Raw genomic sequence first — 16,864 nt, forward strand, 5'->3', positions numbered from 1 at the left:
GGATTGTGTTCTTCTATGGGTTGGTTTCCAGCTTATGGCTTGCGGCCATAGCTGGTGTAAATCGCAAATGGTCCCGTGATAAGTAGTCGGTGGGATTGGACGATAAGGATAAAGATCCGTCAACTCTCAGTACTCAAATTTGAAAGGTTGCAATGTGCCTGACAACTAGGCAAAAGGGTTACAAGAGAAATACACCCCAATTTTGGTCAGGATGTTAACCATTAAAACCTGGGAGGGGGCTTGAGGAAAAATAACTCCCGTTGTTTTGTTTGGGGTGTCCTTTCCTTTTTGTTTGTCAAATATTCGGTTCCTGAAAAGGGGAGGCGACGAAGAGAACCTTCCTTTTCATCAAACAGCTAAATTGACTCCATGAAGAGTTGCGTGGCAGACGATGAAACCCAAAGATATAAGATAATTTTAGTATATTCCTGCACAAAACTTTGGTCAAAGAAATCTTTCTTTTGCACACGACTTGGATTCCATTTGTTTAATGTCCAAGGCATATATCCCTGGGTTAATTGAATTGGGTAATAGCTCAAAGCCCTACGAGATCTAATTCTACATTTCCATTTTGTAAGGCTTTCTTAGAATCAATGGGAAGCAAAACAAAGCAAGACATGGGTTGTGCAAAGGGCACGTAACTTTCTACATTAAGTCAATTATTACTAATAATTTGAATTTAAATTTTTTAAAAAATTACATGATTTAAATTTAAAAAATTATTGATTAATGATATTTACATTTGAATAATTACATTAACATAGAACAAAGTATCAATAATTCAACTCTTTTGTTTTGTTCGTTTAATTTTTAATTAATAGTCATATATCTTAGTGATAATTATCAACAGCAAGGCTTTTTCTTGCTACAAAGGAATCTCTCTCTCTTATGACAAAAGAAATTCTCAACATGGGTAGTGGTGTAACACAATAAGTATATTTTGCTTTAGAGAAAAAGAGAGAGTAAAAATTCAACACGAATTGGCTTTAAATATGCCATGAAATATTCCAGGAACATGCCTTCATGAAAAAGGTACCCTGTCCTTTCCTTTCTTTGTGATTTAAGGACTGTAAAGCATTTTTTTTAAAATAACCTATGGCTTATTCCTCCCCTAGCCTTAGAATATTATGTTGAAAAAAAATAAAATATTTGCACCATTTTGACAGATTCATAAACAAAATACTTAAATCCAATTATGTTATATTAAATTCTTTTCCTTTTGTAAGAAAAAGTAAAACCCGACAAAGTTTATACCAGCATCAAAATTGGCCTTATGGACCGCCCACCGAACACCCAACTATTCATGCCTCCACTCAATTGGTTCAATTCATTGGATGGCCTTGACAAATTATGCATGCATGATGTCCACAATAATGACGATATTGACCACTCCGTCGTCATAATTCAACATTAAAATAAGTTTATTATTTCGAAACATTTTTTGTAATTAATTTATATTTGATAGACTATTTGTGTATAAATTTTATCCATTACAAATAAATAAATTTAAAATAAGTAATTTTCAAAAATTAAATACTTATTTTTACATATTTATGAGATGAGATGACGCTGGTCTGTCTAATACGGTTCCTAATCTCAAACATCAGCCTTCATTTAAGATTAGCCTTAATTTATTGCTTTGGACATCTAATCATCATTAATTTATTTTAAAAATTAGTGTTTTAAAAGGAGAAGGAATCTTGTGGGAAATTGCAGACGTGCAAGGCATAGACAAAAACTATAATGCTTCATAATGGGAAGGGGCGTGATTGAGAAGTCTCCAAAAATTAAAGGAGAGGAATCCTGGAAAAGTACGTGCAACTGTGCAAGGTATGTGATGGATAATACTAAAAAATTAAGGTCCCTGAATTGAAATTTTCCCCTTTTTATCTTCGCGAATTTTACTCGTTGCTGTTCGAAACCTGTCTTTGCAAACTGCTTATCTCAGCTTGCACCAAACCAGGAACGCAATCTCTCCAAATCCTCTCTCTCTCTCTCTCTCTCTCTATCTATCTATCTCTATCTCTTTGTCCGAACAAAACAGCAAAGAAGGAAAAAGGACGAAGAAAGGAAAAGAGAGCTATCTAATTATGTCTTCACCAAGCAAACGCCGGGAGATGGACTTGATGAAACTGTTAATCCTCTAATTAAGTTTTGAAATTATCTTCTACTTCTTCTTCTTTATTGAAGGGGGGAGGGGTTTGTATTGACTTTTAAATTGGTTTCCTTTTACTAGGATGATGAGTGATTATAAGGTGGAGATGATCAATGATAGCATGCAAGAGTTCTATGTACATTTCAGTGGACCCAATGAAAGTAAATTTCCACTAACCCAATTTCTTTTTGTTTCATTTCCATATTTGAGTTGTTTTTATAGGAAATTATTGGAGTTTCTCTTTTGGGAGAATTGCTTTTGTTTTCTGGGTCTTAAAGTCTTAGCTCTTGATAGCTTTGACTGTTCTTCCCTTCCGACCCTCTTTTATTGAGCTAGTCTTAGTGGTTGTGATTAAAAAGATTATAGTTTTCAATTCTATGGCTTTTTGCAACTGCGTTTTAGCTTTGATTCCTTCATTTAGTTACTTATTTTAGATATCCCTTTAATGATTTATTGAACTATCTTTGCTACATGGGTTCTTTTTAAAGTTGTACTTAATGGCCTTACCAATTTTAATGCTATACTGGAAATGGGTCTTCTGTTTTGGATCAAAAAGACACTTTTTTTGGCCTTATTTTGTACATGATTGACTATGGCAGGTCCTTATCATGGAGGTGTATGGAGGATAAGAGTGGAGTTACCAGATGCTTATCCGTATAAATCTCCTTCTATAGGCTTTGTTAATAAGATTTACCATCCAAATGTGGATGAGATGTGAGTTAAAAAAAGAAAGTTATGATTATTTAATTTTCTATATTTGGGTAGTTCACTGCATTCATCTGCTTGAAGAGGAAATCATGTACAATTTCAGGTCAGGGTCAGTTTGTTTGGACGTTATTAATCAGACTTGGAGCCCCATGTTTGGTAAGGATACTTATCAGGCTTTCTGGATGCAACTCTGAGCTGCTTTAGGATAATAGAATTTTTAGCTCCAAATCTCGGTGTTTTGCAGACCTGGTAAATGTGTTCGAAGTATTCCTTCCACAGTTGCTTCTGTATCCGAACCCGTCAGACCCATTGAATGGAGAGGCTGCAGCTCTGATGATGCGTGACCGAGGTGCTTATGAACAAAGAGTCAAAGGTATTAACATTTTCCCCTAGGTATTTTTCTTAAAAAAAAATTAAGAATGATTCCTAGTTGTGGCATTGCTTATTTGAATACCATGTTTCTCGAGCATATGCTTATAATAAATCTTGACTGTCTTATAACGTAACTGCTTGCTGCCCGGGTGACACTTTGGTAAGATCTTTACATGGCATGTTAAAAGATAGGTGGAAACGTTTTCAGAATTTATGACATCTAGAGTTTGTTTTATTTTCTGGTGGCTGATCCTGAAACAAGATTTACTCTATGTACCTGCTGGATTGAGCGAACGATTTTGCCTTTTAAGAGTACTGCTAGAGTGTTGCTTATCTAATGACTGTAACAAAGTTTATCTTGCTTATCTTGATTATATTTCAGCAAGGAAAATGTAAAATATGACATTAAAATCCTTAAAAACTCATGTTTACGTAGGTTTAGTTAGGATGTCCCAGATATTGAGTCTCATTTGAGTATAACTGAGGTGCACTTGTGGTGAACGATAGAAAGCATTCTTAGCGTTGCTGGATGAGGGGTCCAAGTTGAGAGCTATGGTGGACTGCTCTGCTATAAATTGGGAAAATGCTAGTAGTTTTAGCTCTCGGATGATTTATTTTGTCTTCTTAAGTGTCTTGTTTAGTTTATTGTAGTGTCAAAATATTTGCATCACATGTAGATGATTGCCAATTCTGTTAAGCATAAGCCTAGAAGTTTTGACAGGTTTTTGGCCCTGTAGCTGAAAAAAAAAAAAAAAGAAGGATTCTGTTGCCCTGAACATTTAACCCGGTATCTTGTTTCTTTCTTTCTTCTTTTTCTTCCACATTTTGCAATGATATCATTGTTTTATGATGCACTTCTATGCCCCAATTACTCTATTTAGGCATTTTATTATATTTGAGCCAATATGATTTTACTGTCTCTAACATCAGTTCATCACCTAGAATACTGTGAAAAATATGCCAAGCCAGAAGACATAGGAGCTGCCCCTGAGGAAAAAACCAGTGATGAGGAACTGAGCGGAGAAGATTATGATTCAAGTGACGATGCAGTGGCTGGCCAACCAGATCCGTAGTGTCTATCCTTAACCTTTAAAATTATTTGTATCAATCTGTACATGATGCTTCTGATTCTGTTAAGCCAAATCTCAAGTCAAGGTAGACTTGTTTTAGGGATGTGGTGATATTTTTCTCATCCTCCATTAGTTTCTGCTGTCATTGTAAATAAATGTACAATTTGTCTTCATATGAAAACTACTTGTAAAGTATTTGTCTTCTGTCCTGCAAGAAATTCGTGCAGTGAAGCACCCCAAGGCATTGTGAGAGAGATAGGTCTGCCTAACAAAGATTTAAGTTTATGTTGGATTACCAAGAAAAAGTGACTTGGCATGGATACGACGTCGTGAGATGTACATTGTGCTTTACCTAGGAAAAGTCTTTGGGCTCATTTGACTTAAACATAGATACCATTTCGGGCACGTCATGGATTGATTACAGGTTGCTTTGTTTTATGGTTTAGATCTCTGCTGCTCTGCCCTTGATCCGTGGCTAACCCGTACTTTAGCCTTTCTTTCTCTCACAAGGGCAGTTTTCCAAGAACCATACTTGGATTGGACAGCAAAGATGAAATCTGTCCTCAATTTTCCAGGCTCAAAGACTACTAGCCTTATATTCCACTAGTTATTGTACTAAAAAATGTGTAATCTAGTCATTGCTCCAATGGCAAGATGCACTCTTTTTATGTTGGGATAATACCCTGAATATTAAAATGAAGGACGGATATATACTTTACAAAAGTCTCAGCTATCAAATACTGGATAATAATACCCGCAAGGAGCAGATATGAAAACTATTGCATTGAAACCATGGAAAGACCGGTATACAATGCGGGATCAAGGAACCTAAACTACATTAATGGTATGATCTATTGCAATTGTACATGCCATGAAGAGCCACAAAATACACTCCGCACTTGTACTCAATGGCAACAAATTTTTTCATCATGCGATACACTACCCTCTATAAAGTCATAAATGGCTTGGCCTCCTTTTACCTGCGTCTGTTCTCAGCTTCTTCACAGGATTGGCCCAACCAACACTCCCACCACCACCGTTCGCCGGATGAGCAGGCTGGTTGGGCCAACCTTGCTGATGGGTGGTCTGCTGGGTCAGTCTTGAATCCTTAGAGATTGATCCTGCTGCTGGACTCCTGATGTTGCGACCCATGCTTGGGGGTGAAACAGGGCCAGCTGATCCAGTCCTAGGCTTCACCATAGACTTTTCCCTGTCTTTCCTCTTCTTCTTGCAAATAACCAGCTCCCCTGGATGAGTTAGGAGAGAATCATCCTGTTGATATTGCTCCCTGGTAATGCCACTTCCACTCCCAAGCCTAGATTCCTTCTGGGGCACATGCACTCTAACCCTTGCATCTTCACCAGCATGAGTGGAACCACGTTGCAATGACTTTTGAGCGAGGCCTGAATCAGGTTCCACCTCGTTTATTGGCTTTTGTCTCTTCCCAACAGCTACCTGTCTAGGGGATGGAGTGGAAGTTGAGGTAGATACTGGGTTAGCAAAAGATACAGCGCTTCTGGCTTCTCGGAAATCTGTATCTGGGAATGCAATCTTCAACAAGTCGAAAAACAGATCATGTACTTTTCTTGCTTCAGATCTGACCTGTGAATTCAATTACATTTCCAGAGTAAGTAGACAGATCAGGACATTCAGGAGAACATTACAGAACTATATATTGGAGTTCAATTGGTCGGAAGGAAATTGGGACATTTGCTAGTTGATAAAACTTTCTAGGCATTGACGCAAACACAAATAGGTTCACTTCTTTGTAAAGCTTTCAAAGTATTTGCTTCCAGAAAGACTATCCACATAAAAAATTAAAAAAGTGATGCAAAGATGAATTAGAGTATGAAAATGTAAAGATACAGAAGGTCTAGTTAAAAGAAATCCACATGAAAAATAAAAAAAAAAAGTGATGGAAAGATGAATTAGAGTATGAAAATATACAGATACAGGTCTAGTTAAAAGAGAAATTATACCTCATGTGAAAACCCATAAAACTGCATTGCACTTTTTAACACTAACTGCACATCCGACACAAGCTCCATAACTCCACTATACTCTAGTCTGTCAACACGCTGATCAATCTTCCGTAAATCCAAATGATTACTTCCACTTCCACCCATGTAACCAGAGTTTTCAATCCTCTTCCACAAATCTGTTAAAAGTGGTACAATTTGTTGACCTTCCTTGTCTATTCTCCTCTGAAGCTTGCTAATCACATTTTTGCACTGCAAATATGATATTTTCTAGTCAATCACTAAATTCACAAATAGCATGAGATAACATGTCATACATGAGCAATTAAATCAGGTATAACTTTAAAGTAGAAAACTACTCATTTCTTTAAGGTAAGTTATTTTCATATACAAAGTTTCAAATTTAAACATATCCAGCCATGCAAAATATCGATGACTTCAAGACTAAATAACAGTAAGACCAATTGTAATCGACATGGCAAAGCAAACCACCAGGTAGAACCAAAATATTATAGAACACAAAATATCTGCTAAATCTCGTAAAAAATATCATCATGCATTAAGTAGACACTCACTTATCCAAATGTCTATCCTAGCAAGACCAAAACCATATTTATCAATGAGAGACCAAAATGGAAATATACAAACATCTAAAATAGTATGCTGCAGTCTTAGATGCAAAAAAAAAGGACCCAAAAGGAGGAGGTAAAGAGATTAAAGAGGCTCAAAGCAATGGTGTAAGCCAGCTATAAGCAACACCATCAAGCAATTCAAAATACCAAAGCCAGATAGGCAATTCCAACTTATAAATAGTGACCAGGAAAAAATTCTGTGACAGTTAAAATAGTAATGGTAAAAAAGAGGCAATATCAAGCAGCATTTACAGATTCACAATCCAAACACCAGAAGAATTAGTCACTTCAACCATACCTTTCTTTGGATGACATCAGACATCTTAGCACCAAAATCCGAATACCCACTTGTATTAACCAGTTTACTGTCCCAACTCTCTCTGGAGGGTTCGCCAGCATCTTCTGCAGGGGCAGACATGGAATTCATTCTACCAGACTTTGGTGATGCATGCAACTTCGATGTATTAGCAATCTTTCTTGAAGGTAAGTTCCTCCTGCTTTTTGAAGATGAATCATTTGGATCATGCTTGAAAGCATTGCGGTCACGGGTTGGTTTTGTTTCAGTGTCAGTCCTTTGTTGTGATTGGTATTTTTGGTCCAGCTGAAAAGCCAACAAAGATGAATCTCCACGTTGGAGATGAGGCACTTCATTGACAGATTTCTCCTCTGCCCTTTCCACAGTATGACGAGGTCGAACCCGAATACTACGCTTTCGTTTTATCTTCGGTTGGACAACTTGTTCCTCTTCACCTTCATCCCGCTCATGAACCCAACTTTCAGATTGCCGGTGGTCCATATGAGAATCTCCAGATACTGCAATCTCACCTTCCTCTAGTTCATCTGGCTGCCAAATTATAATAATAACATGAGAAAATAGCAGAAATTGATAAATGAGACAGTTAAACTTCATTGCAGGAAAAGAGACATACCAGCCTTCTCGCAACGGAACCAGGCCTAGCATCTAATGCAGAGAGAGATCCAAATTTCTGAGGAGAAATAGGAGACACTATCTGTGTTGGTCTTCGACTGTCCAGTGATGATCCTGAAGAACCACCTTCTTCAAGTATGTGATTATTTCTAATGTTTTCTGAAGTCTGGGCATACTCATAACCACCATCACAAAGTGGGCCATCTTCTTCTGACTGATCCTTATTTGTAGGTGGTGCCCCAACAGCACCACTAAATTCATCATCTTCAAATTCTCCAATTTCTCCCTCTTCCTCATTCCCAGAGTAACCATTTCTCTCATCAGAACTTGCTTCAGAGTATTCCCCATTCTCATCATCTATTTCCTTATAATTAGGATGCTTTTTCCCCTTGGGTCGCCCCCTTTTTCTCTCAGTCTCCACTTCATTGGATTCAGCACCCACACCAGCAGTAAATAAAATGTTCTTTGATGGCTTTTTTGATAAAGTAGCAATAGCGGCGTTCACTTCTCTTGTACTAGCTCGAAGCCACTTAGGTACCTGTTCATGACTAGTCATCTGTTCAGTCCAATCCAGTTCTTCATCCATTTGATCAAACAACTCAACTTCTTCCTCACTTCTTGCTATCATGCGATTTACCTGGTGCAAGGAGGGAACATCATGGACAGTTTCTTGATACCTCTCTTCATCATGCAATAATGTTTCTAAAGTCATGCGTCTCTCTTCATGTGTTGTTCTCTGGTCAAAACGTCCAGCATTAATAACTTCATCAGCCATGTCAATTTTATACTGTTGAATGTTATTCCTTATGAGGCCCTCAATAGATCCCATATATCGATCCTTACCTGCAAAATCATCCTCAAAATCAACTGTACCTCCACTCCTTAGTTCATCCTCCTTCTGATGACAAGAGATTTTGTCAACAACTGCCTCCATGTAAATGACTTTGACTTCCCTTGTTTGTCCAATTCGATGAGCTCTAGCAACTGCCTGTTCCTCATTTTTAGGGTTTGGATCAGGATCATATATAACAACAGTATCAGCAGTTTGAAGATTTAGACCACGCCCAGCTGCACGAATACTAAGTAAGAATATAAAGCAGTCAGAGTCAGGGCTATTGAAATCAACAATTGCTGATTCACGCTCTTCCAAGCTAGTTGTTCCATCAATACGTCTGTAAACAAGCCTCCTCCACTGCAAGTATTCCTCCAAGATATCCAGGAGCTTTGTCATGGTACTAAAGAGCAATACTCGATGCCCTGTTTTCTGTAGTTTTATGAGGATTCTGTCTAAGATCCACAATTTCCCACAAGATCTTACAAGGAAATCTTTCGAGAAGTCATTGTAATACGGGTAATTTAGCAAAGGATGATTGCATGTCTTGCGAAGCTCCATACACCGGTTATTTAAAGTTTTGTACACCTTAGCCTGGTATATTGGATTTTTTTGAACCCTACGCTTCTCATCTTCAGGATCAACTCGAAGAGTCCCAGTTGATTTTATCCAATCATAAATGGCACTCTGAATAGATGACATTCTGCATCTTAAAACTATTGAGACCTGCAATTGGCCATTGCAATAATATCATTAGAAACAGCATTACGATAAGCGAAAACCAAAGTAGGACAGCTATAACAGCGTACCTTTGGAGGAAGTGAACCTTCCACATCTTCAACACGACGTCTAAGCATAAAAGGCTCTAGAATTTGATGAAGCCGGTGGATGATGATAACCTTCTTTTCAGTCTCAAGCCAATCATCCTCTGCATTATGCGTAGGGCCTTCCTTTTGAAATGGCTGTGAAAACCAATCATGAAATGCCTTGCGATTGTCAAACACTTCAGGAAGGAGAAGATTTAACAGTGACCAGAGTTCTTTCAAGTCATTCTGTGGCATACAAAAATACCCATTCAACTCATCAATAACTAATACATATATAATAAACTTAATATATATATATATATAGATGACATTGAGCCTGGGGAAAGAGAAAGGTAAGTAGGCATCTTATTTCATTGCCTCAATTAAGCAACACTGTGAGATATAAACTAAAGCATGGCAAAAAGTCCTGTTAATGAATAATGGTCGTACCATTACAAGTAGAAGTCAGTCACAACAGTAAAGCAAATAAGTTGTCCGAGGTTTCAAATCTGTATCATAAATAATGTATGTGTGTGTATTTGTTTCAATTTCCAATCATATCAGAGAGTTGGCTTAACAGACCTGTAATGGTGTCCCAGTGAGAAGTAAACGCCTTTGGCAGTGGTACCTATCAAGATCACGAGCTAAAACAGATTCCCTGTCTTTCATTCGCTGTGCTTCATCAATTATGATGTACTTCCAATCAATTTTGGAAAGCTTTGACCGATCGTACATAATGAATTCATAAGTTGTCACAAGGACATTAAATTTCATTGCCAAAACCTCCTATGCAACATGAAAACCAAAAGAAAATTTAGCAAACTTTGACACTAAAAAAACAAGTAAATACAAAAACTTATAGTTCTTACTTGAGAAAATAATTTTGAACGTTGATCTTTTCCACCAACATAATAGATGCATGACACAGATGGTAGCCAATTATGCAACTCACTCTGCAAAAAGGACTACTTAGTTCTGTTCAAAGATACTGGGAAAATGTCATAACCATCAATATAAAGCAAAAACAAAACTAACCTTCCAATTTACCAGAACAGCATTTGGAACAATTATAAGATGTGGACCATAGTTTCCTTTGAATTCCATCAAATAAGCAACCAATGCCATAACCTGCACGATAAGGTAAAAGGTTAACAACAGCCCTACTGTATCATATGATTATCTACCAAAAAATATAATGCTCTGACTTATTCCAACACCTTGTCTACTTCGCAAATGACATATGAAACTGCTGTGTTACTCACAATTTATTTATTTATTTATTTATTTAAAAAAAAACAAAACAAAACACTACCTGAACAGTCTTCCCAAGACCCATCTCATCAGCCAAGATACCATTGAGTTTGTTGTTATACAAAGAAAGCATCCACTGCAAACCAACCTGCCAAATAAAATACACATATGTCATAAAAAATTTAACTTAGTATAACAAATAAAAGTACATTAAAAGTAAAAAAAGAAAAAGGTAGGGAGTAAACCCAATATTTTAAATATAGCAACCTACAAGCTGATAGTCTCGTAAAGTTCCAGCTCGTAGCATTGATGGTTGCCTTATGACCCTCTCGTTCACAGCATGAGCAAGATTATAATACCTGTTGACAACCACAAGAAATGACATATAACTTGCCATAAATTTGGTACCTTCTGAGAGAATTATCCTTAGATTAAATGAAAACATAAATTATAAATGCAAATTCATTATGTGAGATTATAGTTATTGAACTAAAGAACATCAGAAAAGTCACCACATAAGCCCCACCTAACTGTCACAAAATATACACCCCATCCCACTCATGCTTCATGATGAAGCACAAAACTGTTATTATCATTAAGTCCAAGAACATAAAATGAAAACCATGTAATCAAAAACACAACTTACTTGCTAACTGATGAACTATCCCTGGGTGCATTCATTTCCATAAACCGATTTCTTATCATTACTTCCTCTCCAGCACAAGCTGCTGCTACCCTAACTTCTTCTTCTGATAGACCCTTTTGTCAAGAAGTAGAAAATAAGGAAATCAGTAACATGTAATCTTATTAAATCATAGGGCTTAACCAAAAAAAATTTTAATCATAGGGATGAGGAAATGGATATCTTTTTGGTTCACAATCAGTCCAAAAGATTTAAAGGAACTGAGAAGGGGGGGAAAAGCCCTAAAGACAACCAGAAGAGGGTAGAAGAGAGGAATTTATCTCAATGTGTATTCATACTTTGAGGGGGAATTCTGTAAATGCTTGGATGTACAGCTCCATACAGGTTCTGTTTTTTCCAACCCCATGGGATAATGGGTTTCGCTGGGGTTATGGTGGCTGCCCTGGTTTCTTTTGTTCTTATGTCGGGGGCTGGCTTTGCTCTTTGATTGTCTTTTAGGGATTCTGGGGTGATTTTTTGTTGTTAAAATGGGTGTATAGTCCACCTTGCAGGTGCAGGCTGTCAGGTATGAATGTAAAGGCCCTTCTTTCTGGAAAGAATTTTTTCATTCTTTCCTTCTTAATGAAAGCAGGTTAATAACTTTCAAAAAAAAAAGAGGGTAGAAGAGAGGGAGAGGTCAAGAAATCATGCCTGCAACCGTGCAGCAACAGCAGCAGCATTTGCTGCCTCCTCCACTTCTTGCTGATTTTTGGCAGCTGTTATTTTACTTCCCAATTTATGAAGATACTCTTCAGTCTGCGTCAAGAATGATGAAAGAACTGCATATCTCTCTGCAGCATCACCAGGGATACTTGTCTGCTGCTCCAGCAACATTTCCCTGTACCTTTCAACATCATTATTCTTCAAGGCTTCCATCCTTTTATTCCGATCATCATCCTTCCTCTTTGAAAATTCCCGTAGCATTCTCTCATGGTACTTGGCAACTCCCCTATTGCGAGCAGTTCGGGCATCACGGATGGCCCAGTGAGCCTCCAGGAGTTTCTTACGCCACTGAAATATGGATTTCAATTGCTTCTCTCTCAGAGCCTTTTGAGTGACCTGTACTTGTCTAGCCAGCTCAGTACGTTGACGCTCACACAGTCGGACAAATTTTCTGTATGGCCTGTCAGGCATTGCCATTATCTCTTGTTGCTGCTGGTCAACTTCATCCCTCAAACGTGCCTGCACATCTATAAGTCGAAGCTTCTTTTCTTCAATTTGCAGTCGAAGAACAAGATCCGGCCTAATCCTTTTCCTCTCTAAGTTTACTGCTAGTAACCCACCAATCTTTCTCAAATTTTCTGATCTTTTCTTGCTAAGGACTTCCATGCCTTCCTCAAAAAGCAGATCTTTGACATCATATGCCAAAGTTAGATTATTATTGCTGTTAGGCACTGCTGAACCATAGGAGTCATGTTTCCTAGTGAAGAAGGGAAAATCAAACAGTGGTCCGTGATACTTTCTGGCAGAGCCAGGATCTTTTGGCTGGGGGGCAGAGTTTGCTTGCATAGGCTTCTTAACTTGTGCTCCATCAGATGCAGAAACTTGTGATGCAACAGCCTTTCCTCTATCCACAGTTAAATCACTTCTGACTGGAGTTTTTGGAAGACCACGTTCAACTTCTTGGTCTGACTTAGCAGACAAGACAGAACTTTGCTGCTCTTCTTTTCCAGCAGGCAATGTAGATGAAAATTCCTTGGCCGAGGCTGACACACCTTGCATATGAGCTGTTGATGCAGTTGCTTTATCATCTCCTGCATAAGCTTCCTCTTTAGGTATATTCTGTCCATTGGTGGATGGCCCCGCCTGCGAAACCTTCTCCTTCGTCTCCAAATGCTTCACTTGATCTTCTATAATCTTTCCACCATTTCTTTCCTGATTATTTCCACCTAAAGGAGGTAATTGCTGTTGTTGTTGTTGTTGTTGTTGTTGCTGCTGCTGCTGCTCAAGTAGTGGGGGAACAATGGCTCGAAGAAGCTCTTGTGGAAGTGTACCTTCACCTTTCTGTTAATAATCACAAAAATCAGCATTGACCACTAAGTATTTCTTGAGTAAACTTCATGTGACTGTCAGAAATTAAGGCATAAAAAGTACATTAATGGTCAAAGGGGCAAGGACAGAGTGGAGGAAAGAGATTAGTATACCTTCAGGCGCCTAAATGCAAGTATTTGTGCTTTAAGAACATGAAGCTGTTGTTTAGTGAAGCCAAAACGTTGCTGCGGTATCTGGGTAGCTGCTCCCCCTTGTGATGATAAGTTGTTAACTGATCCTCCATCATTAGGAGCTGCAGGCTGTGGAGAAGATCGATTTAACTGTTTAAGATACTGCATTTGCACTGTTTCTGTGCTGCCTAATAAATTTTTTGCAGGCAAAGATGGATCAACACCCTGGCTAACATTTACAGATGATTGTGGAGGATGCATAGGAGGCATCCCGTTTCCCTGCACAACTGGCTGCCTAGGAGGCACTTGGTTATCTCGACCATGAATGGCTAACTGCTGCATTGCAATGTTGTTAGCATTGTTAACCACCCCAGTGCTGGAAGTTGAGCCAAAAGGGCTAGGTGGAACTGTTGGCCTGGTTTTTGCAGTGCCAGACTGACCAGATATATCACTGGATGAATTACCACGAGGAGAACTCTCGCTTGGAACTGACGGAGAAGTGACCTGCTGCCTGGACACAGGCACAGGTGATGACTGAGAACCCATATTGCTTTCATTTGTTTTTTGCTGGGCAGCCATCCTAGACTGCATGAGGGGAATAAGCTGTGCCATCAAGTTGGCATTTGCAGGTTGTGACAGATCAATATTTCGCTCAAGTGCCCATGCCTGCAACTGTGCAGCCATAGCGAGTTGATTGCTTCCCATGTTTTGAACAGTTTGCTGAGCTTGTTGTGCCTGCATAGCCCTTAAGACATTTCCAGGCATTAATTGTCCAATAACTGTTGCCTGGGCAGGTGGCTTGGGCTCATTTCTTTGGTCAGAAACTGACTGTGGTCCTTGATCCATCTGCTTTTCAACACGACTGAGCTGCTCAGATGCGTTCTTAGAGGATGATGCCTGAGCCTGATTGGCTGCCTGCATGGAAATAAGTTCTTGCAATTTTAAATTTCCAATTCGCATGTCCTGATCCTTACCAGATGTGGAGCCCAACATTGCCATCTTAGCTTGCTGATGCACCAACATTGACTTCTGTTGCTGTGCAGCCTGGTAAGCATACTGGTAATAAGCTTGCTGAACAGGGGTCAGCATTTGTTGGTCAACACCTTGACTCCTATTCTGGCCCTCCTGGGCAGAAGGATGTTGTTGAGCGAGATCAAAAAACTTCCTGGACTGTTGAGGCAGTTGCATGGAGCCTGGAGATGAAGGAAAATTGCTTCCCCCCATCATACCTTGAAGACCACTGGCTTGATATGCCAGGATGGCTTCATTTCCTTCAGGTTTTCTCAGTAATTGTTGTTGTAATGACTGCAAAGAACAAATACAAATGCACAAAGATAATGCATGAACTTATTAAATAAATACTTTATCTTCAACTTAGAGCCACTCAGTGACTTCAGCATATATAAGACTGAACCACCAATGCTTTAATCAGGGCATGACATCCTAAGGAAACAAGAAAAAAGCGTAGTAGTCCCAGTTAGGTATCTGCTGTGACTAGAACATCTAGGATTTAAGGGCATCCACATTAATGTGTTCTTCAGATATGCAAATCGCAAAGGAAATCCATCAGAAAGGCATACAATTCAGGTATGGGATTTGCTACTTTACATAATAATGAATCAAAGCAGTAAATACACTAATATGGTAAACAAAAAAAAAAAGGACTACTCCAACCCAGCCAGCAAATAACATATGGAAAATAACAATTTCTTAATCCATTCTGAACCGGCAGAGGGTAAAAGAAGATCGGAGATTAGGTTTCATTTACACATCACAGCTGAGGAGAGAATTTCAGGTCATCTAAACAAATTCGAGACATTTGCGAGGGTAATCACGTGGATTCTACCAAAAAGAAAAGACTGGATACTGTGTTTAAAGTCATTGTGACATGGAACTCAATAATACTTTTAACAAGCCTCAACAACACATTTGTTGCCCTATGCTTTCACACATGCATCCAAGTTCAATAATTCTATAGCAGAACCTAAAGAACAGTTCCATATCACTCTCTGTCTCTCTCTGTTCTTATTCTTCTCTTGGGAGTGGGCGTGCTGTGTGGAGACAGAGGTTCAGTAACTAGATACTTCAAAAAAAGAATTCAAATTTTTTTTCTTACTCTTTCTAAAAGAAAAGGATAACACATAGCAACCATTTCAGTTGCACCCACATATAGGGATATACCAAAGAAATTCTGCCTTACAGCGGGAATGTAAAGGCTATTTTTCCTCATTCTAATACCTAAAAGCTGAGTGCCTTGATTCCCTTCACACTCAAGGAGCTCAGAAGTTTAATGCTCCTTTAAACCCCCCAAAAGCAATTTAATTACCAAGAATAAACTAATCAACCTTGTGTACTATCCTAATTACATCAGAATTTGCATTTATTGCACCAAATTAAAATCCCAGAACCCGCCAAATTCACCAATACATCACTGCCCATTTGCAAAAGCATACTGAATTCCCAAATTACGTGTCAGTTCAACCAAACTTCCATTACATAAACTGAAATTTCATAAACCCTTACCTGTCTAGACGTTATATGCTGCTGCTGCTGCTGCTGCTGCTGCTGCTGCTGTTGTTGTTGCTGCGGCACCGAATGAAATCCCAAGTGAGGGGTCGAAACGGCCGATGAAGAGGAAGAAGGCGAAGCTGCGGACGATGTGGATGCTGCCCGCCCCACCGGGCCCACCCCCGGGTTCCGGCTGGGCCCACCTCCGCCTCTACCACCAGATCGCATAAAAAACTAACCCCAATTTTTTAACAAAAATCCCCCCGAAAATTCCAAATTTATTACAACACAATTGCAACAAAAAAAAAAACCCCTCCACTCTCACAATTTGAATCCCTCCAAAATCCTTAATTCTTTTTTTTAATAAAACCCCTCTTTTGCCCTCCGATCCCAACGTTCAAAGAAAATTAAAAATATAAATTAACTAAAACCCCAAAAAACAAAACAAATAATTGAAATTTGTTTTTGTTCTCTCTCTCTAGAAATCCGAAAGTTACGGTTGAAATGAAGGGTAGATCTTGATGAGTTAAGCCAGAAAGCGAACTTGACGGAAACGAGGAAAAATCAAAAATCGGTGATTCGACTCACTGCCCACTAACCTCTCATCTCTCTCTCTCTCTCTCTCTCTCTCTCTGAAATTTCACGCAATTTTGCAAAAAAAATTTTCCTTTTGGGGTCAAACCCTAGTGGGGTTATTTTTTAAAATATTTTAAAGTTTTTTTTGTAAAAATTTGGGAAGGGGTTAACTTTTTTTTTTCTCTTGGCTGGTAATGAGGAGA

The 16,864-nt window shown here is 38.6% G+C and overlaps 2 protein-coding genes across 3 annotated transcripts; one reads left to right on the forward strand and one right to left on the reverse strand.

The window, feature by feature from the left end:
* Positions 1-1,744: 1,744 nt before the first annotated feature.
* UBC6 (ubiquitin-conjugating enzyme 6) lies at positions 1,745-4,500 on the forward strand. 2 transcript variants are annotated; one of them, XM_007051703.3, is made up of 6 exons: positions 1,745-1,830; positions 2,237-2,316; positions 2,755-2,869; positions 2,967-3,019; positions 3,108-3,236; positions 4,178-4,500. In XM_007051703.3, exons 1-6 carry the CDS (start codon positions 1,754-1,756, stop codon positions 4,306-4,308), a joined length of 585 nt encoding a protein of 194 aa, XP_007051765.3. In that variant the 5' UTR covers positions 1,745-1,753; the 3' UTR covers positions 4,309-4,500. The 2 variants fall into 2 exon arrangements, with proteins under 2 accessions (XP_007051765.3, XP_007051764.1); XM_007051702.3 differs by lacking the exon at positions 1,745-1,830 and adding an exon at positions 1,907-2,134.
* Positions 4,501-4,967: 467 nt separating this feature from the next.
* Positions 4,968-16,840, reverse strand: BRM (transcription regulatory protein SNF2). The gene is made up of 14 exons (XM_007051705.3): positions 16,101-16,840; positions 13,560-14,882; positions 12,067-13,419; positions 11,380-11,492; positions 11,005-11,092; positions 10,795-10,881; positions 10,518-10,610; positions 10,352-10,435; positions 10,065-10,268; positions 9,486-9,728; positions 7,846-9,402; positions 7,215-7,760; positions 6,285-6,536; positions 4,968-5,907 (listed from the first exon to the last, which is right to left on the reverse strand). Exons 1-14 carry the CDS (start codon positions 16,311-16,313, stop codon positions 5,260-5,262), a joined length of 6,804 nt encoding a protein of 2,267 aa, XP_007051767.3. The 5' UTR covers positions 16,314-16,840; the 3' UTR covers positions 4,968-5,259.
* Between the last annotated feature and the right edge of the window lie 24 nt (positions 16,841-16,864).

The sequence above is a fragment of the Theobroma cacao genome, chromosome 1 (assembly GCF_053813885.1).
Source record: "Theobroma cacao isolate CCN51 chromosome 1, ASM5381388v1, whole genome shotgun sequence".
In the NCBI taxonomy this organism is placed as follows: domain Eukaryota; kingdom Viridiplantae; phylum Streptophyta; class Magnoliopsida; order Malvales; family Malvaceae; genus Theobroma; species Theobroma cacao.